This window comes from Microcaecilia unicolor, chromosome 8 (assembly GCF_901765095.1).
Source record: "Microcaecilia unicolor chromosome 8, aMicUni1.1, whole genome shotgun sequence".
NCBI lineage: Eukaryota > Metazoa > Chordata > Amphibia > Gymnophiona > Siphonopidae > Microcaecilia > Microcaecilia unicolor.
In genome coordinates, this window is record NC_044038.1 from 63733015 (window position 1) to 63755244 (window position 22230).

Sequence of the window (22230 nt, forward strand, 5' to 3'; positions counted from 1 at the left end):
TTCAGGCCTTTCCTCTCTGTGTCCCGCCCCCGCGGAAGTTACATCAGACAAGGGCAGGACACAGGGAGGGAAAGCCCGAAGGGAGGGAATCTGCAGATTGCCGCTGCTGCGATTTCACACGGAGCGAGGTGGTGAGGCACTCTGATTTGAATGGAGGGAGCCCGGCCCGGTGGCAGGCGGTCGACGGAGCCGAGGGCAGGCGGGTGGGACTGCGGCGCCAGGCCCCCCTTGAAGGCCTGGGTAATTTTGTCCCCCCTGCCCCCCCTCTCAACGGCCCTGGGTGCAGCAGAAATATCACTGTCAACCCACAGGAACATTCCTCCATGTATCCTCTTTTTTTTTCTTTCCCCTTCCCTTTCCCATTTTATGAACATGGAGCTTTCCATGGGAGGAAGCAGCCGAGAAGAGCAAAAGAACCGGGAAAGGAAAGGCGAGAAGTCTGAGGGAAGAGCAGCAAGAGCTGGGGAGATAAGATAGAGACATTTCAATACCTCCGTGGAATAAATATACAGGAGGAAGGCGAAGGCCTCTTTCAATTGAAAGGATGCTTGGGGCATAGGGTAAAGGTGAAAGGGGACAGACTCAGGAGCTATCTAAGGAAATGGAGGTAGATACTTGGAACAGTGGAGGTGGAGTGGAGACGAAGACTGTATCTGAATTACGAAAGCAGGGGACAAGCACAGAGGATCTGTAAGGGAGAGGAAAGGAAAGGAAAGGATACAAGAGAACAGTAGATGGTATTGATGGGCAAAATGGTAATACAGTAAATATTGGCAGATAAAGAACCACACAGTCCATCCAGTCTGCTCAACAAGGTGGCCAAAGCTGTGCCCATCACTCTGCTGCCATTTTCTATGTTTCTATGAGAGACAGAACTCTGTGGGGAAGTACAGAAAGCTACGAAGGAGGAGAAAAAGAGCTGTTGGAGTGGGGGAACAATGATAGGGGAGAGACGGACACTGGGGACAGGAGGAGGTACAGAGCAAGCTGCTGAACTGACCCTGAGAAGAGAAAGAGAGAGAGAGAGATTAAGGCTGGGAAGAGGTTCAACTCAAAGTATGGGGAGCAGAGGAGGGTTAAGCCATGGGGTGGGGCCAGAGCTTATGATTTTTAATATTTTGGGCAAAATTCCCCATGGGTGTCTTCTTGTGGAGTTCTCCAGGGCTCACCAATTTCACCCATCTTGTTTAACATTTTTATGAGCCCCTTAAATCCGGTACATTTAGATTCAGATGAGATTTTATATTCATATGCCGATCACATTTTTATTTTGGTTCCTGTACTTTATGATCTAGATTCTACTTTTATTAAAATTGTTAATTGCATAAAGAAAGTGAAATGCTGGGCAAGCTCATGTCTGTTAAAGCTAAATACCAATAAGACTAAAGTACTATGGTTTGGTATGCACTCTGAATTTTGCCAGATAAGGTACAATTGGAAGCAGATGGTTTTCTGACTCCTAAAACTTCCAAGGTTTTAGGAATCATTCTGTAGTCCTCACTTACACTGGAAACTCAGGTGAATCACCTGTAGAAAAAAAAACTTTCTTAAGACTGCGCCAACTTAGATCTATTCGATCTCTCTTTATGAGAACACTACTGGTTCAGAGCCTGACTTGACCCAACTGGATTACTATAATTCCATTTATGTTGGGATTTCAGCTAAACTGCAGAGGAGGCTACAGCTTCTTCAGAATACAGCAGCAGGAATGATTTATGGATTATCAAGATTTGAGCATGTTATTCCATTATTCAGGTACGGGAAGGAGACATGCTGGAGCTGGGGGCAAAGGATGGGTGAGGTTAGGAACAGAGCTTGCCCCCCCCCCCAAACAAAAAAGTGTTCCGCTGCCCCTGTATTGCTCTTGTTAACTAATATTTCCTTTCAATTGAATAATTGGTATCTGCTGTCTTTCCCTTCTTTTAGGGGGGGGTGGGTTCATTACAAAAAAGTCTTTGAACGTTCTTTCTTATATCAAGCTGTACAAATCTGGAATACTTTAATTGTTAAACAGCAATCTTCATATTCGTATTTGTTATTCCATAAATATTTGAAAACTTTTCCAGAAGCATCTGGAATAGTATGACGAGTTAGACAGAATAATTTGTTAGATAATAAAAACATTAATAATGAAAAATTGAACTATTATGTGTTTTGATGCAAATTACTTTGAAACAATTTTTAATTGGGATAAAGTTATAAATAGTGGGATTATGATTATGAATGATATCTTTCTGTATTGCTTTATAATGATTATATTGTGTTACTGAGAAATAAAGGCCGCATAGAATTTTCAGATTTTTTTTTTTTTACACAAAATTTCTTCAGGAGCAAGATATGCAACCTACCTTCTAAATCAGTAACATTTGTATACGAACATACTTTTCATCATCTTTTTATACCATTGCCTATTTTTACAGTATGTACATATATAAAAAAAATGTGAGACAGTCTGTGCACTAGACAATTTTTCCATACTGTGCCCATTGTCCTGAATCTTTTCTTATAGGAAGGGGAAGGGATTTGATAAACCGCCTTACTGTGTTTATACAAATAAGTACCTGTATACAATATGTAAGCCGCATTGAGCCTGCCATGGGTGGGAAAGCGCGGGGTAAAAATCTAACAAAAAATAAAATAAATATAATCAAAGTAGTTTACATTTTATATGCAGGTACCTTTTCTGTCCCTAGTGGGCTCACAATCTAGTAAGCTTGAAGATTACTGGTCTCTAGGTATCCTTAGCTCAGCTTATATTTGGACACAGCAGCAAGGTTTCATCAGTAGCAGAAAGCCACAGCATGGTGTCTCATTTGGAGGAGACAGTTTAGCCCTAGTTTGCATCTGCTGCCACCGCAACCTTTGAATTGTGTGGGAGGCACAGCTCTTCTAGTTTCTAGTGCTTCTAATATTTTCAGTGGCAAGGAAAAGCAAGGGCAGCCCCAGCGGTCAACCTGAATGGCCAGTGCTGGAAGTAATGTCAGCTTGGGGTCAGAGTAGTGTGGCTTTGGCTGCCGGTGGGGGGGGGGGGGGGGGGGGCAGAACTGCCAGATACTTTTTCAGGCTCTTGCCAAATTATATGCATTTTGTCTCCGCAAGCAACACCACTCTGGAAGTAGTTTGGAGAACTATCATTAAATTGGAATCTGTGCTGCCTTCCAAGGTAAATAACCTTCCTTCTGCAGCGCTTACTTTGGATACAGACTTCCAGGCTAAGAATGTTGGCCTTTTATCTGATAAAATCCAGACGCTTGAGGATCAACTGGTTGCAATGCAAACGCTTAACTCTGGTTTGATTAACCAAAATCTTGCAGCTGAAAAGTCTTTACAATTCTGGAATTTAAGATGAGCTTTCCTATACTGAAAAATCTTTCACCCTTGGATTTATTGAATAGATATTAGTATGAGAGCTTCCAGATGCAGAAGGAAGCCACCCCACCGATTTCTGCAGCCAAATATTTGCTTTACTCTGAGGATAAAATTTCACCCAGCACCCTGGAGGCTGAACATCTGCTAACTTAGTTTCCACAAGAACAGGAACTTGCTACAGAAATCTATTTGGGTAAAAACTACTTGTCATATTCACATTACAGACTGAAGTTGTTTTTAAGAAACAGGCTCAGAGAATGTTCTTCAAAGCAATTTTTCCAGGTAAAAACACTTTACTCATGGAAACTGGCAGTTTGAAAGTAGACGTAGATTCAGGCCCAGCCTTAAGCAGGAGTGACAGGGATGTCCGCACAGGGCCCCCATGGGCATAGCGAGGGGGCATTTCCCCCTAGATTTCTTAGCCACTGCTGCTATTCTCCTCTGCCCAGAGGCAACTCTCTCTCTCTCTGCTTCTCCCCCACACAATTCGACATCTCCCCCTCTCTCTAAATCCCTCTTCTACCGTAAAATTCTCTCTCTCTATCTTGGGTGTTACCAGCTGCAGCAGTGATCAACATATGCTGCCTGCAGCCTGCTCTGGGGCCTTCCCTCTGACCCATTTTGCTCTCTCTGGTGGTGCAACACCTGGTTTTTACAGGGCCAGAACATGTCAGAGGGAAGGCTCCAGAGCAAGCTGCAGGCAGCATATGTTAATCACTGCCACTGCTGGCAACATCTCAAGATGTAGAGAGACAGATTTTAAGGTAGACAGGGGATGCCAAACTGTGCAGATGGAAGTGCCCCACCAAACTAGTCCACACAGGGCCCTGCAAGGGCTAAGGCTGACCTTTGTAGATCCACAGCACCCACACTTTTCCCCAGGTTTCGGAGGTGGGATTAGGATTTATTTTTTTTTTATTTTTTTTTAAGGCATCTACACAGAAGGGCCTTGCAATGAAAAACATGGGTCATCTGTCTAATGGTGAAGCTGGTCCTAGCAGCACATACAACAGGAACAGCCATTTTACAGAAGAATACATTAAAAAAAAAAAAAATAGAGTGGCATCACTTGGGTTTTGAACATGTAAGCGCTGATACATAAGTCAGCAACAATTCTGAAACTTATTCTGAAATTTATGTATAGAAAGCCAGTGCTTATACACATAAATGCTGAATTTTACAAAAGTGGACATCCCAAAGAGAGGCATGTTAGAAAACTCTAATTTTTATCACTCCTGCAACACCTCAGTTAGATAACACTTAGACATACCTCGGGGCAGGAGAATATACAGATGTACCTATAGTTGCAGGGGGACAGCCTTAGTTCCCTATGCTGTCTGTGTTAGCAGCATATATCAATGTCATTTCATGTCTACCCGTTCCACTCCACTCATTATTTTATAGAGCTCCATCATATCTCACCTCAGCCGTCCTTTCTCCCAGTTAAAGAGCCCTAGTTGCTTTAGACTTTCCTCATAAGGAGGTCGTCCCATCCCCTTTATCATTTTCATCGCCCTTCTCTGTACCTTTTCTAATTCCACTATATCTTTTTTGAGATGCGGTGACCAGAACTGCACACAGTACTCGAGGTGCGGTTGCATCATGGAGCGATATAAAGGCACATCCTCATTTTTGTTTTCCATTCCTTTCCTAATAATACCTAACATTCTATTTGCTTTCTTAGCTCCGCTTCACACTGAGCAGAGGGTTTCAACGTATCATCAATGATGACACCTAGATCCTTTTCCTGATTGGTGACTCCTAATGGGGAACCTTGCCTCACCGACATCAGTGCAGCACACATACATGCATTACACCGACTCCACTGCAACCTGCATTCATGCATTGTACTGTCTCCACTGCCGCTTGCATTTATGCATTACATTGATCCTACCACAGCACGAATATAGGCAACATATATTTGTGCATTACTCTGACCCACTGCAACACACATTCATGCATTACTCTGACCCCACAATAGCAGGAACATTTATACGTCATGCATTCTTAATCATATTGTTACAGACTCCTTACCAACTGCAAGGCGATGGAGATCAAAAGGGTCCCAGCAAAAATCAGCCACTGCCGAGCTATTCTGGATTGTTGGCAGTGAGATGTCCGGGAGACGGCCTGGCCTGGAGAGCTGAGGGCGAGCAGGTCATATATTTATTTAACAAATTTCTATCCTGCATTATCTATAACATCTAAGTGGGTTACAAAAACATTCATAAAATTTAAAACATACTAACAGAGACAATAACCATCAAAAATCTTTTCAAATGAACAAAATAAAATTATAACTAAAGAACAATTAATTTAGGGCAAAAGTCTGCTAGAACAAATATGCTTTTAGTTAATATGTCTTTATTAAGCCATTCAACCACAGAACAATAAGAATGAGCATGACAAAAAGAGACATTACACCAAATATTAATAAGATGTACAAATAAAATGGCTTAAATGTTTTATATTACATCCCCAAATCGTTTAACAAAGCAGATCGAACACATATTGTTAATGTGCTCAAATAAGGATCTCGGAGTTTTAGGAAATGCTTTCTACAGTGCAAACTTGCAGTATCAACAGAGAATAAGTACATAAGTACGTAATAATTGCCATACTAGAACAGACCATATGTCCATCAAGCCCAGCATCCTGTTTCCAATAGTGACCAATCCAGGTCACAAGTACCTGGCAAGATCCCCAAAAAGTGCAATACATTTGATGCTGCTTATCCTAGAAATAAGCAGTGGATTTTCCCCAAGTCCGTTTTAGTAATTGTCTATGGACTTTTCCTTTAGGAAGCCATCCAAACCTTTTTTTAAACCCGCTAAGCTAACTGCTTTTACTACATTCTCTGGCAACGAATTCCAGAGTTTAATTACACGTTGAATGAAGAAATATTTTCTCCAATTCATTTTAAATTTACTACTTTGTAGCTTCATTGCGTGCCCCCTAGTCCTAGTATTTTTGGTTGCGCCATTGCGTTAAATAAATTTGCTTTTAGTTGCTTTCTATTCAGGTGAAATGAAGTTAACTTGTCTCAGATTTAAGGGGAGATTATTCCATAAAACTGGACCCCCAATACAAACATGTGAGCACAATCTACATCTGAACAGACTTGGGTGAAAGACGGAATATCAAGACAATTCCCTCGGGAACACAATACTCTTGTACCATTTTCAGACTTGAAGCAATACTTGTTTCGAGCCTTAAAAACAAAACCAAAGCCTTAAATTTAGGGGCTCTTTTATAATGCGGCAGTAGGGCAAAACAGCTACTGGGTGTTCCCAGGTGCCCTGCAATATTCTGAGTTTGCCGCGCACCATTTCCTGCACTAATGCAGGGGTCAGGGAGTGGGTATTCACGGCAATAACCGGGCAGCGTGGACAGTAAGGGCTCAGGCGATGACGGCAGAGTGCTAATTTGGAAATTAACGCATGGCCATTAATGTCAGAAATAAAAATTCTGCCATTTTAGAGCTGTGCTACAAAGTGGCCGGAGTGCACTGAACCTACCACTGGCCAATTTTTAATGTGGCTTAGTAAAAGGACCACTTAATGTGCTAAGGGCACCTTTTACTAAGTTGCAGTAAAAGGGGCGGCCATTTTTGCCACGGGCCAGGGCCCCTTTTACCACAGTGGGTAAAAAGGCCAAAAAAAATAAAAAATGCCCGTGTGGTAAGTTTGAATTTGCCGCGTGGCTATTTTGGGCGGGGGGGGGGGGGGTACTTACCGCCAACCATTGAGTTGGTGGTAAAGGCTGCAGCGCTAACTCGGAGGTAACCAGGCAACACATGACACTGCCTGATTACTGCCGGGTAACCCCCTGTGGAAATATTTTTTAAATATTTCCACTAGTGCCAGAAATGGTGCTTGCTGGGGGTGGAACTACTGCCGGCACCTGCATGGGCAGGCAGTAGTTCCAGGTTGCCACGCGGCAACCCTTTAGTAAAAGGGCCCCTAAGTAACAGGCAACCAATGAAGGTCTTGTAGTATAGAAGTAATGTGAACAAACCATGAAACCTTCAGTTAGAACATACTGACTGCATCTCCCCTCACACACATGTATTGTGATATATACTAGGAAATAATATGGTCTTCACATTGCAATCATTTGGCACACACACTGCACCACCACCACTAACAAGGGTTTTAGGGCTCCTTTTACTAAGCGGCAGTAAGCCCAATGCAGGCTTACCGCTCGCTATAACGGAAGTACCACCAGGCTACTGCAGCAGTCCGGCGGTACTTGCCACCCCTACCGCGCCGTCATTTCCAGCTTTACAAAAATTAATTTATATTTGTAGCGTCTGATTGTACCCAACGGTAATCAGGCAGTGCCGCACGCTGCCCGGTTACCGCCAGGTTAGCACAGGAGCCCTTACCCCCCCCTCCCCACCGAAATGGCCACGCAGCAAGTACTTTACCTGCAGGAAAGCAAGACCTTCCCTTTTACCAGCTGCGGTAAAAGGGGGCCTCAGTGCGCATGTAAAGCATGTGCCGCCGCCAGCACCGGCCCCTTTTTGCCGCAGCTTGGTAAAAGGGGCCCTCAGTTACCAAAGGAACATACACTGGGGTCAATATTCAAAGTGATTTAACCAGGCTCTGGGGCTCATTTTCAAAGCACTTAGCCTTACAAAGTTCCATAGTAACCTATGGAACTTTGTAAGGCTAAGTGCTTTGAAAATACGCCTCTTTGAGGCGTATTTTCAAAGCACTTAGCCTTACAAAGTTCCATAGGTTACTATGGAACTTTGTAAGGCTAAGTGCTTTGAAAATACGCCTCAAAGTGATTTAACCCTGGCCTCCTAAATCGCCTGAGCAGGGCTATCTGCTGATCTTCAGTGACAGTTAACTGGTTAGTGCTGCTGAATATTAACAAAGACCACTAAAGTGAAAAGCGGCTATTTTGTGAGCGGTCCAGTAGGGGCGTAGCTAGACCTCAAGGTGGGAGGGGGCCAGAGCCCAAAGTGAGGGGGCACATTTTGGTCTGCCTACCCGCCACCCCCCTCACTGCCGCCTTGCCGCCCCCAACCACCGCAACCCCCCACCCACCGCTGCTGCTGCTGCACATACCTTGGCTGGCAGGGGTCCCCAAACCCCACCAGCTGAAGCACCGCCACACATGCCTTGGCTGGTGGGGGTCCCCAACCCCCGCCAGCTGAAGTGCATTTTCCAGTGCTGGTCTCCGGCACCGCCGCATTTCCTGCCCTGCTCCCCCCCTGGCCATCTGAAGCGTGTTTTCCAGCGCTGGTGTCCAGCTCCACTGCACTTCCTTCCCTGCTCTCTCTTCCCCTCACATCATGTCTGGCATGCTCGTTTTAATGAAATTGAGCGTGCGCCCATGCTCAGTTTCACTAAAATGAGCGTGCTAGAAAAGCTATAAAAATGGTATGGGATTTGCGTTGCAAACTGTACGAGGAGAGACTTGCTGACCTGAACATGTATACCATGGAGGAAAGGAGAAACAGGGGTGACATGATACAGACGTTCAAATATTTGAAAGGTATTAATCCGCAAATGAACCTTTTTCGGAGACGGGAAGGCGGTAGAACTAGAGAACATGAATTGAAGTTGAACGGGGGCAGAATCAGGACTAATGTCAGGAAGTATTTTTTCATGGAGAGGGTGGTGGACATGTGGAATGCCCTCCTGCAGGAGGTGGTGGAGATGAAAACGGTAATGGAATTCAAACATGTGTGGGATAAACACAAAGGAATCCGATTTAGAAGGAATGGTTCCATGGAATCTTAGCAGAGATTGGGTGGCGACGCCGGTAATTGGGGAAACAAAACGGGAGCTGGGCAGACTTCTACGGTCTACGCCCTGATCGTGATTGGATAGGGATGGGCTGGAGTGTAAATTTTAAGGGGCTTCAATGTTAGCTTCAGAACAGTGCTGGGCAGACTTCTACGGTGTGTGCCCTGAGAAAGGCAAGGACAAATCAAACTCGGGTATACAAATAAAGTAACACATACCATGTAAAATGAGTTTATCTTGTTGGGCAGACTGGATGGACCATATAGGTTTTTATCTGCCGTCATTTACTATGTTATGTTACTATGTTTGCTGGATGTGAAGGGAAGAGAGAGAAGGGCAGGAAATGCAGCGGTGCCGGAGACCAGCGCTGGAAAAAACGCTTCAGCTGGCAAGGGCTGGGGACCCCCGCCAGCCAAACCAGGGGTACAAATCCAGTTTGGGAGGGCCTAGGCACTCGTGGCCCCCCATAGCTACACCACTGGCCAGGGGTGGAGTCAGCACTTACGTGGTTAGGTGTTGATATTCAGTACTTAACCGCCCAAGTTAAGCAGCCAAATCGGACTACGTAAAACTCAGTTCTGTCTTTATGTGGTGTTGCTTAGGCAATTAATTACTGAATATCCCATTTAACCACATAATCATGTACATCAAATAACTATGCAAATAGTAAACAATCATACAAAGCTTTATTATCAAAATTACTCACTAAAATATCCCTCACTTAAACTAAAAAATCTCCCAATCCTAAACTATTCCAGTCATTATATAGTGCTTGTTTACTATTTGCATAGTTATTTGATGTAGATGATTCGTTGACGAATAACTATATTGACATTGATTTTACCCATCTTTTTGTTAAGATTTATCCAAGCTGGTTGCATAAACCCAGATATTCAATGGCACAACATTAAAAGTATCTGGGGATAACACCGGAAGCGACTAAAATTTAAAAAAACCAAAACCACACTCACCACCGCCAGCTATCTACTCCACTGTGTTTATAAAAATGAAAAGAAGCCGGTTTACCCAAACAGAACATACCGCACAGAAAGCCCTGGAAAGGCTCCAGTTTACTCCTTTATATCACCTTCAGTGCAGGCACCAGAACAAGTACTAAGCGTTGAAGGGATGGAGACACCGCGACGGGATACTTTGAGCACTATTTGCAGCACTACACCTGTGCTTTGGTTTTTGACAAGTGTCTGTGGAACTGCTGCTTTCACAGGAGGAAGTACTGATGTTTCATTACCTCTAGAACAGCGATTTGGCCTCCGGCGGTCAGCAGTGGGAGAGCAACCCGCTGACGATTCAGGCAGAAGCCATCGCACTCCCCAGGGGTGGTGAGGTTCAGGCCCTTCAGGTTGGTGATGTGTGAGTCTCGGTGAAGCAGCATGCCCTGTGCGTGACGAAACTTTGAGCTGGGGCCTAAAGCAGAGAGAACAAAGGAAGAGGAAAGCAGCACCGCAGGGTAACGGTTAATCCAGCTCATGTGAGGGGAACAGCAGAACGACAGCATCAGAAAGCAGGAAAGCAAGCACTCAGCACCAAGCAAGCATGTTGATGCTACCACAGGAAGAGTAGCACAAGAGGTGGGGCAGGCGGTATTTCTGCTCAGGGGATCAGAGCACTGCAGAGGTGTTATGTGCACAGTTCAAGGGATCAGCCATCACGGTCATGACACCACAGAAAGACAAAGCTTTCAGCTCCTGGGACAGTGCATGGGTCACTTCTGACATCTTATGTTCCAGAATCTGTTGGCTGAACTGACAAGCTTAATTCCTGACAGCCCCCAGAGCAGCTCATTGATAAACCAAAATATGTTTTATTAACGTAAACCAATTAAAATATGCATATTTTAATTGGTTTACGTTAATAAAACATATTTTGGTTTATCAACGATCTGCTTTGTATAGTTTCCATCTTGGAGTTTGCAGATCGTCTGCCCTTTTGCTTTCTTGGAGCCCCCAGAGCAGGACTAAATTTAAGGATCAAGCATAAGTACCACAGCATGATGAGGGCAATTTTCAAATGCCATCCACCTGTGGAATGGCTGTCTGAAAATTGCCGCACCTCAGTGCAGGTAAGCAGGGCTGGTCTTAGCAATTGAAGGCCCTGTGCAGACCAGTTCAGTGGGCCCCCCGCCCACCACCATAAGACACAATTTATCAGTTTAAAAGGAGGTTTAGAGCTCTCGGAACCCTACCTCAACCCATAAGTTGATATGCCCCCAACTCGTTTCATTAGAGAGCAGCAGACAGCGGCAGCAATTTTCATATCCCGTCATCCGCCAAAGCCAGAGCCGCCTCGCTGCTGCATCCTGCCCTTGCAGAAGCAGGAAGTGAGATCAAAAGGGGGCGGGGTGCAGCAGTGAGGAGGCTCTGGGCTTGGCAGCTGATGGGATATGAAAATCACTGCCACTGCCTGATGCTCTCTACTGAAGTGTGGATGCACATTAAGGTACAGAGCAGGGAGCTGTTCCGAGACAGGACATAGATGTGCCAGAGATGCAGGGCCCCTAGGAGCGTGAGGGCCCTGTGCGACCACCCTCGTCTAAGACTGGCCCTGCAGGTAAAAACATGTGCATTATTTCACAACCTGAGTACTTTAACCTATACCTTCATGGTGGCATTTGCAATGGAGGGGTGTTATAGCAGGAAAGAGAACAATGTGCCTAATTTTGGATTTTCAAAATAAGTATTGTTTTGGCTGGTGACAATACCTACAGGAAAAAACAGGTGCAAATCTCTGTGGGTACTTTTCCACTGTGTAATTTTCAAAGGAGTGGAGGCATACTTTCCCTTTCAGGATAGATGCAAAATGTTGCACCTGCCTGCACAGGTTGAAAATTTCCCTCTTTACACAGATGTTTTTGCTTGTACAGGTATTTCTGTTGTCTTTTTTCCTTCCTGAATTTGCAAGACATAATGAGGCCTTTATACAGTGGGCAAAAACTGTTTGAAGTTAAAAAGGGGATGATTATTACTGTATTAAACAGACACTGTACCAGTTGGAATGGTTATTGGATTTCCAAGTTCATAATATTAAAATCAATTCAATTATCCAGCCTACGTTAACCATATTTCAGCCTATGTTTCCATTTAATTTGGTCCATGCATCCCTGAACTTAAATCCCAAAGCAAAGTATGTGTCTCAAATAACCGTATACAGTTTCATACAATAAAACACTCTAAGCATTGAAATAACAACCCTTGACTAGCTGCCCCATTGCTATTTATGTAGTGCTACTGATATGGGTAAAGTTTACCAAATAGTGTTAAACATTGGCAATATCCAGTTTTTAGCTCTATCCCTGGAACATTTCCCAGCCCCCCTCCTTATATCCGGATAATTCTGACTAGACATTGGCATGTCCTACTAAAAGTTATGCAGTATCCTATGGAGCAGTCTGGAGGTTGAAGTCTAGAAGTGTTTTAATGGGATTATTTGCAATAGAACTTCTGTGTGGAATTCTGCTGTTTTAACGTGGGTTACAAACAAAATACTTCCTGACTAGTGGTTTTCTAGACGCAACAGCTGATAAGATGATAAGAACTGACATACTGGGCCTGATGGACCTTCGGTCTGATCCAGTATGGTAGTTCTTCTGTTATTTGCTTTCTGGGCTAGGAAACTCACTCAGTAATTGTACCTGTTTGGTATGCTCCGATTGTTACTGTATCCCTGCATTCACTTATTATTTTACCTCATAAAGGGGTCCTTTTACTAAGCTGCGGTAAAAGGGTGCCTGCACTAGCATCAGCATGCGTTTTTGACATATGCTGGAAGCCCCCTTTTACTGCACCAAGTAAAAGGCTCTCTTTTGTTCTCAAAAAGAAATGGCCATGCAGTGCATGAACCACTTGCTGCGTAGCCATTTTGGGAGGGGGGAGCACTTGCTGTGCAGCCATTGAGGTGCAGTAAGGGCTCCCGTGCTAACCCGGCAGTAATCGGGCAGCACCGATTACCGCCAAGTAAGCACTGGTGCTACAAAACTAGAAATTGTGTTTGTATCGCCAGAAATGGCACACGCTGGGGGTGGGAACTACTGGCGGAATCCTGCGGTAGCCCGGATTGGCAGCGGTAAGCCTGTTGCTATGCGCCAACTCTTTAGTAAAAGGGTTGTAGCCACCAGCAGTGATGGAAAAAAACTAAAGACAATCATCAGCAGAGCTACCAAGGGGGCAAGATTTTTCAGAGAGAGATTTAGGGCATATTCACAGCTCTGCCATACTCCACCCACCCTGGCCACAGCCCAATCCCAGCTCCACTCAGTCCTTCCCCCATCCTCCACAGCCATTCCACAATTTTGGAGGGGACTTGAGCCTCAAAGTGGCCCCCCTCCCCCTTGGTTATGCCACTGGCACTCACAGGAATGAAAATATCCTGACACACCCTCATGTCCCAGCCTGTGGCACCAGCAGAAGCTTCCCCTTCCAGTGATAGCAGGAGACGCTTTAATAAAACATATCTTGCTGCTGCGGGACCAGCACCTCGGCTCTTATCATAAGACTGGTTCCACAGCAGCAGCAAGACATGACGTTTTATTAAGGCATCTCCTGCTGCCACTGGAAGAGGAAGATCCCGCTCCCCAGTGGGAGATGACTCAAAAGCGGGAGTCTCCCACTGAATGAGAATGCAGAAGACTTGACAGGTCTGCATTAAAATCCTACTGAAAAATAATTCCACTTCTTATCACGAATGGTTAAATAATTTATTGTCTGTGAGACTCTAAACAACGCTTACCCAGAATGTTCTGTAGGGACTTCTGACTGGGGCTGGAGACAAAACCGCTGGACAGTCCACTGATGGTGGAGAGAGAGGGGACCAGGCTGGAGGGAGTGGTTGGAGAGGTCAGGGAACTGGCAGGAGATGACAGGCCACTAGCATCCTACGAAGCAGGACACAATTAAGTTAGACAAGAGAAAGAGACCCCCTGAAGAGAGTTTTCCCACCTTCACCAAAAAGACTTGTCAGTACTCCTGTCCTCCCTACAGGTCTGTCTTCAGATTATAGAGATCTCATTGCTTAATTTTTTATGTGCATATTTATATCCCACCAATAACTCTGGTGGCTTACGATTTGACATACATAATTTTCATATGATGTTAAAACTGAAACGTCATAAGAACTTTAGCGTGAAGACTAAAACAGTTATATATACAGTCAAGCACATTGTAACATGATCAAAATTACATACAAGAAATGGATGCATCCCCAACATACACATTACAATTCAAAATAAAATCAAATATAAAAAAAACAAATAAAATATATCCACCCTTATACTTATCCTGTAATAGTTTCATGTTGTTCAAAATCTAATTACTTATTTTGACATTCCAAATGCCCTTGTAAACAGGCCAGTTTTCAATGTAAATGATGTTGTTTCTTTTTTCAATCTAATTTGTATTAGGCACTCATTCCACTGCCTTGGTCCGGCTATTGAAAACACACATCTTCTAGTTTATTCCAGATGCACACTTTTCAAAGCAGGAATTCTCAACAAATCCTTCCTCTTCTCCAAAAGTCCTGCCTTCCCTCCCTCCCTCATAGCAGCTCACCAAACCAGTCAGCACAGGCGCAGGACACTCACACTCTTGTCTCTATATGGGCTCTGCAGGGTTGATGGCACAGAATTGGATGTCTGTCCCTCTGGCTGGGTGCTGAGGCTCAGTTTGCAGCTGATAGTTTTCTGCTGTCTCTTGGCTGGGTTCAGGCTCACCTTTTCCAGCTGGGAAAGAAGTACAGGTGTGCGTCAGTATCCTTTCCTTGTGCACTTACCAGGGGAATAAACAGAAGTCCATTTTGGGGGTCTAGGGGTGGACTGGGGGGGGGGGGAGAGAGCAGGCATTTCCTCTCCTCTCCCCCCTCCCAAGTAGCATTAAATCCTATCTTTGCTGGTGGGGATGCTCAAGCCCTGCCAACCACAGTCTGCTGCCTGAGCCTCCCCCAGTGCTGCCTGAACAACAAAGAAATCGGCTGCGTGCTTCAGCAGCTGATGATGGCTCTCCTGCAAAAGCTCAGTTCATGCTGCTGAACTGAGCATGTGTGCGAGTATCAGCAGTAGCGGATGAAACACACTGCCGACTTCTTTGCTGTTCAGGCAGCATGGGAGGGAGCTTGGGCAGTGGACCACATCAGCTGACAGGGCTTAGGCATCCTCGACAGCAATTCCACAGGTGCCACAATTTTGGAGGGGACTTGAGCCCAAAGTAGCCCCACCTTGGTTATGCCACTGGCACTTACAGGAATGAAAATATCCTGAGAACATGAGACATGTGAATACATTCTGAAACCAGCCTCATTGTGGGGAGCTCTGCACAAGCTCAGCTTGTCCCACAGTGTCACATGTGTGACTGTCTCATTAAAGTACATCTGTTTCTCTTGCTGCTGTACACGTGACTTTACGCTGTGTCACTATTATATATCTTAACGTATGCACATGGCTATGTCAGATAGCCACGAGACTAATAACAGACCACCTAACTTGTGTAGCCAATAGAGAGATCATTTTATAAACCTTTTTCAAAAATAAAATGCTGACTTACTTTGCTCAGTCTGTTCGTGCATATTGTCCATGACGGTCATTGTGCTCAGAAAACACGATGTACTTACCTTTGGACACAGTAGTCAGAGTTCATTATGCTGATACAAGTTTGTCTGCTTTTTCCATTGTGGGGGTTCAGCTATGGAAAGCCCTTCCCTGGACAACTTTGATTGTGCAGCAGTGTGGGTCAGTTCAAGAAATTGCTAAAAACAAAGCTGTTTGTGGAAGCCTTTGTGTAGGAGCAATTTGTGCTTAATCTCATGAAGAGCAGTACATGTTGCTCTTAGTTCATTTGTGATGTGTAGAATGTGATTGTTTTTCTCGCGTTGTTATTATGTGTGTTATTTTTTGAAAACCACCTAGGTTATAGGCAACATATACATTTTAAAAATAAATAAATAAATAAATAAATAAATGTATAAAAGGCCTTTAATAAACTCAGGTCATGCCTAAAAGTATGCACAGTGCAACAGGGGCGCAGCCAGACTTCACCGGGAGGGGGGGTCCAGAGCCCGAGGTGAGGGGGCACATTTTAGCCCCCCCCCCCCGGCGCCGCCGACCCCTGCCGTCGCCATGGGCTACCTTTGCTGGCGGGGGACCCCAATTCCCGCCAGCCGAGGAGGTCCTCTTCTTACTCCGAAGGCTTCGTTCTGTTTCTGACATCCCGTTAGACTCACAGAAACAGAACGAAGCCTTGCAGATCAGCCAGGCTTCGTTCTGTTTCTGTGAGTCTGACATCCTGCATGTACAACGTGCAGGACGTCAGAAAAAGAACGAAGCCTTCAGAGCAAGAAGAGGACCTCCTCAGCTGGCGGAGATTGGGGTCCCCCGCCAGCAAAGGTAGCCCACGGCGATGGCGGGTTGGCGGCAGGAGGAGGGGGTTGAGAGGGTCGTCGACAGGGGGGGTCCAGGGCCAAATCTGCAGTGCAAGCAGGTGTGCACTGGTAGAGTGAGCGGGCTCAGGGGAGGAATCTGAGCAGAACTTTGGCAGAATTGCAATTTACATGCATCCTTTCTATGATACACAGAAACTTTTGGGCCCTTTTACAGTGGCAGTAAGCCCAACGCGGGCTTACTGCTCACTCTTCCGGGACTAATGCCAGCCCAATGCGGCCACCGGAAGTAGTCCTGCCCCGAGCGTGTACCATTTCCAGGGGAAAAAAGAAGATCCTCAGAAATGGCTTGTGTGGCAGTAACCGGGCATCGCCGCACTCTGCCCAGTTACCGCCAGGTTAAAGCAAGAGCCCTTATCACCACCTCAATGGGTGGCGGTAAGGGCTCCCCGCCGCATGGCCACTCTTACTTGTGCCATTTCCGGGGAAAAAGAAAATCCCCAGAAATGGCTTGTGCGGCAGTAATCGGGCATCACCCAACTCTGCCCAGTTACCACCAGGTTAGCGGGAGAACCCTTATCGCCACCTCAATGGGTGGTCATAAGGGCTCCCCGCTGCATGGACAAACAGTAAGAGTTCTCTCACCTAATGGCCATTTTTTTTTGGGGGGGGGGGGGCTCTTTTACCAGCTGTGGAAAAAAGGGCCCTGGCAAGCAGGAAAAATGGCCCCCCGCTGCTACCGCAGGGCCCTTTTCCTGCAGCTTAGTAAAAGGACCCCTTTATGCACTAACCTAAATGTCAGTATCCACAATCGGGGCACTACATCTGCAGAATTTGTGTTAGTATTTTACAAAGGCACAGAGATGTTTATATTTGTGTTAGTATTTTACAAAGGCACATAGACATTTATATGTATTTATCTAATAGGCTAGAAATAGAATAGGCACCTCGTGTTAGAATTACCCTCCATGGGCAAGATACGATAAATGTCACCCAGCGTGAGGTGCTGGGATGATCGGTGCTAAGCTAGTCTTCTGTAAAGGGCACTCTGCGCAGAACAGACTTCATAGAAATCTAACTTAGTACGCATTTCGCACCTAACCTTGGGCGCAAGCATTTAAGCCTGTCAAAGACTGGCATAAATGCTTGTGCCCAACTAATACACTGAACAATATATGGCACTAAAATAATAGAAATTGAAGGAAGAATAGTCAGAAGATGGTTAGGTTCGGCTATACAAGGGGGCTCCTTGATATAGCTTCTTGCGAAACGTGTGCCATGTCGGAATAGTATCCCCTAGCCGACTTCTTTGTTGCATCAGATGAATACATAACTTCTTATAAATTTATATAAAGTGAAGATAAAAAGATATTAAGATATAAAGTTGAAATGCTACAAAAATGCTAAAATATATTTAAAAATTGACCTATGATGATTTGTGTGCCAAGGACTAGTGCAGTAAAGTATTGATCCATATGAGCGGCACCGCTGGCATAAAAAAAATCGACTAAATACTTTTCAAATTATATTTTGATTTTCAGATCTTGAGTTTAGGTCATTTATCTGTGTATAAACTATATACAGTTGTCAGTTTGCAGCTAATACACTGGCCAGGCTATAAGGTGTCAGTATCATCTGTTATAGTAGCATACTGACATCTTTTGCCAATCCTGATACCTCTAGCTTTTTTATGAATCCATCTAAATTGGGCTGCTGCAGGTTGAATGATTTGGGGGATAATATATAGAAAGGAACAAATGGCCCCCTCCCCCCCCCCCCCCCACCACATACACATACAATTTATGGCAAAATCCCTAAGCTTTCTGGGAAAATGTTATTCCAACTTCTTTCTTTTAGATACGTTCTGTGAGCCCTAGGTTAAATGGTTCAACCAATAATGTACAGACAGGCAGACAGAGAAGCAAACAAAAAACATAAGCAATTTTTTCATTGAAAACAAAAAGTACCAATAAACCTCCACGCATTAACTGAGTGAAACAACCCTTATGATTAAATGTTTATAACCAGTAAAATTTGTGAAACCCAGTCTTGCTTTCAGCAACACCGAACCCACGGGTGTAGAGAGGGGGTAGATAGACCAGGCCAGGGGTGTAAGAGAAAGGGAGAGACGCTGGATCCGCAAGGAAGAGGGAGGAAAAGAGAGGGCTTTAAACATTAAATACCAAAATTAAGTGTAGGACTAGGGATTTTGGCATCCTTTGTTGCCGGCACCCTGAGCCAGTGCTTCACCTTGTCAAATAAATAGCCAGCCCTTCGGGAAAATATGTTTCTATTAAAACAAACCAATTGTTTTGTTAAACATCTAATACTTTTGATAACATCATGTCATTTTCAAAAGAATTTTTAACAGATGTGGATGATTAATGAGATGTGGAACTGCATTTTAGACGTTCAAGTTGGTACATCGCCAATGGCGCTTGTATTTTAGGAAAAGATCTGCCAATAACAGAGCCTATACTAAAATACAGGAGAAATGGTTTTCCATGCACTGATCATGCCAAGCATAAACATCCATTTTACGATTTGGAACATCCACCATTTGAACAGGGCAACAACAGGGACATGGACAGCAATTTGGCAGCGTAAGAACATCCATGTTATAAAATGGCCACATTTCTAGCAGTCATTTTAGTACCCGAACATTCATATTTCCTGAAGCTGTCACAGAGCTCAGTATCCCTTGCCACCTTAGCATTCGAGTGGAGGGGGGGGGGGGGGGGGGGGCAGCAGCAACCTCTGGGGGATTAAGGGGATGATTTCCCCATAAACCCTCCAGTGGAGCATTTTTCCAACACTTAGTCATCTAGGGAAATAGTTCTAAAAGGCAACATCCATCTTTTTGGATACAGACGTCCCTCGTCCTTCTGAAATTGGAGTTGGATGTCCATATTTTGGCCCCCTCTAGTTCTGCCTTTCCTATATAATGTGCACTGCAGTTCTAGACATCCCTATCCCAGCTTTATATAATCAGAATTTAAACATCTCTGCCATATGGACATCTAAATGCTGGTTTATGGATGTCTAAACATGAATAGATCTTTTAAATAAGGGCCATAACGTAATATCATTAATACAAAAGTCTCCATGAAGCGATTATTACGCAATGTCAAAATGAGAAGTCTAATAAACTTACAACGTAAAGAAACATGGCTTTTTGTTTATATTTTTAATATAAGCTGATTGATTTTGTCATTCTGTTGCTGAAACATGGCCATGTTGGGTCTTTTATGTTTTAATACATTCTTGGAAAAGCCAAATACTGGTTCCCTCTTAGGTGCTCCTTCTTATGACTGTTTGATGACAAGAGCAGCAAGCCTCTCCTTTTTCCACATCCAGTCCTGGTTCTGACTGAGCTGGAAGTCCAAAGGAGAGGAGGAAAATTGCTGCGTCAAAACAGGGAATGTTATTGTCTTTTTTGCTGTTAGTTTTGGGAAACCAAAGTCTGCAACGAGTGCTGAATTTTACCTGTTTATTGCTTCCTGTCCACCAGTCCTGAGCAGAAACGGCTGCTATGTTTCCAACTGTATCCGGGAATAAGTCATCATGGAACTCCTGGACTGACTGTAATAGACAAACAAACAGACAGCCTCAGAGGTGAGAAATGAACTCACACTATCACCTCAGGCAGTGTGGATTAACCCCACCAGAGTAGCGTGTAGGACTCAGGTGAACAGTACGGAGCTAGAGTGAAAATATGGGGTTCCCCTCACAGAACAGCTCCTACTTCTTGGCTATAAGGATAGGACACTCCAAAAAAACACAGAGAAAAGGAGAAAGATTCCCCTTCGAACAAAACACAGTACAACAGTAGGGGTGGGCCAACAGGCTTGTAGTGGAGAAATCCGATGTAGAAAGAACTGTCATTCAAAAACAGCCAAAATTTATTGTTACAACAAGGATTAAACCTACAAGAGTCTATTAAAGGTCCTCAAATAACAAATGCTCAAAAAGGACTCAACATGGTGCTGTGTTTCGGCGACAATCACCTGCATCAGTAGTCACAAATATCTAACAAATTTAGAGCATATCGATAAATAATACTAGGTCAGTCCAAAACAGAAAATGTTCCAGCTGCAGTTTCTTTCCTATTGAATGCACCAAAATGTATCCAGTCGCTCATGCCTGGGCCAGTTCAAATTTAAAAATGGATGCCAAGACTGCCACTGGAAGTCTCAGAAACCATTTTGTCCAGGAAGCCAGCCATATTAAGGAGTGGGGACACTCCTGCGCCCACTATCCACCAATGACAGAAGGATGCTGCTGCCGGGGGGGGGGGGGGGTGGTAGGAAGGGTTCAGGAGGGTAGCTGTTGGGGCGTTGCTTGGGAAGGGGGCTCTTTTTGGTCAAAGGGAGACAGAGATGGAAGTGGGGGCTGCGCACATAGTTTTGGTTCCAGCCAAAAATGCACAAGCTAAAACTGAAATAAGGTACAACACAGATTTCAGGCCAGTTTTGGCACTAAAAACGAAACCGGAATTCAGTTGGCCTCTACCACCCCTGGTCTAGATGGTTTTCCCATAGCCAGCTGCATTTAAACCTGCTAGTCATGCTCATGGATATATCTGGTTAAGTCTCCTCCATCTATGCCCCCCCCCCCCCCCCCCACTGACCAAATTACACCCACAGGAGCAATAATCAGTTGTTGAAGGAGCAGCTAAATATAGCCACCTACTAGACACCTAGATTCTGCTGCTCCATTGAGATAAAGCTTCAGATTGGCTCTAATTTCCAAAGCTAGGCGGCTATAACCTTTTAAAAATGTACCCCTTAATAGACCAGTTCTATAAATACCATAAGCACATGCAGTTACACGCGCCTTAACTGGCACTTACACATGCAAACGCACTAAGCTCTATTCTATAAAGAAGCACTTAAGTGCTGTAACACAAAACTGTAAGGGGTGTACACATGGGTGGGACATGAGCGTGTCTCCTACTTATGCACATATCTTGTAGAATACTATGTGCTGTACCAGGGCAGACTGACCATATAGGCCACTAGGCAGTGCCCGAGGGTCCAGGGCAGTGGAGGGCCCAGTACTTCCCTCCCACGTGCCAGATATTCGTCTCTCTCCTCCATTCCCAGGTCCGGGACGCCCCTCTCTCTCCCCCTCCTGCGCTCCTGTCTCTGAGTCCCCCCCCCCTTTCCTCCATGGAGGTGCACCAGCAGCTACACTGGTCATCTGTCGCTGATGCTGGAACTTCTCTCTGCCATGGCCCACCCCCCTTCTGATGTAACTTCCTTCTTCCACAAGGGCATGCCACAGCAGAGGGAAGTTCCGGCATCGGCTGCAGACAGCCAATGTAGCTGCTGGTGCTCCTGCCAGAAAAGGCGGCTTTGAGGTACCTGGAGGCTGAGCTGTACTTGCAGCAGCCGGACTAAAGGAAAAAGTCAGTGGCACTGGCAGCATAAAGGCAGGGGGAGGGAGAAGGGGGGGCCCAATGATCCTTATTGCCTGGAGGCCCAGATCACAGTCAGTCCACTCCTGTGTTGTACATACTCTTATGGCAAACTTAGGTGTGCCAAATTATGACAGCCATAGTCCTGGAGTAAGTGGGCATGCCTAAATATAGGAGCACTGATAGCAACTTGTGCTAGTATTCTATAATGAAATCTTGGCGCCAAGATCCCATTATGGAATGCATCAAGGTGTCTGACTTGAGGCACCAAGTTACAAAATTGCCTCCCATGTTTGTAGA

At 44.9% G+C, this 22230-nt stretch overlaps 1 protein-coding gene across 3 annotated transcripts in view; it reads right to left on the reverse strand.

Moving 5' to 3' along the window:
• Positions 1–22230, reverse strand: part of LOC115476269 (mitochondrial import inner membrane translocase subunit TIM16-like) — a 619296-nt gene that overhangs the window by 58392 nt on the left and 538674 nt on the right. For all 3 annotated transcript variants that reach the window (XM_030212554.1, XM_030212552.1, XM_030212550.1), the window contains exons 13-17: positions 19998–20093; positions 14725–14862; positions 13875–14019; positions 10381–10556; positions 5404–5512 (exon numbers count right to left, since the gene is read on the reverse strand). In XM_030212554.1, the coding sequence (XP_030068414.1) occupies positions 5404–5512; positions 10381–10556; positions 13875–14019; positions 14725–14862; positions 19998–20093 (664 nt within the window). The remainder of the gene's footprint in view (positions 1–5403; positions 5513–10380; positions 10557–13874; positions 14020–14724; positions 14863–19997; positions 20094–22230) is intronic.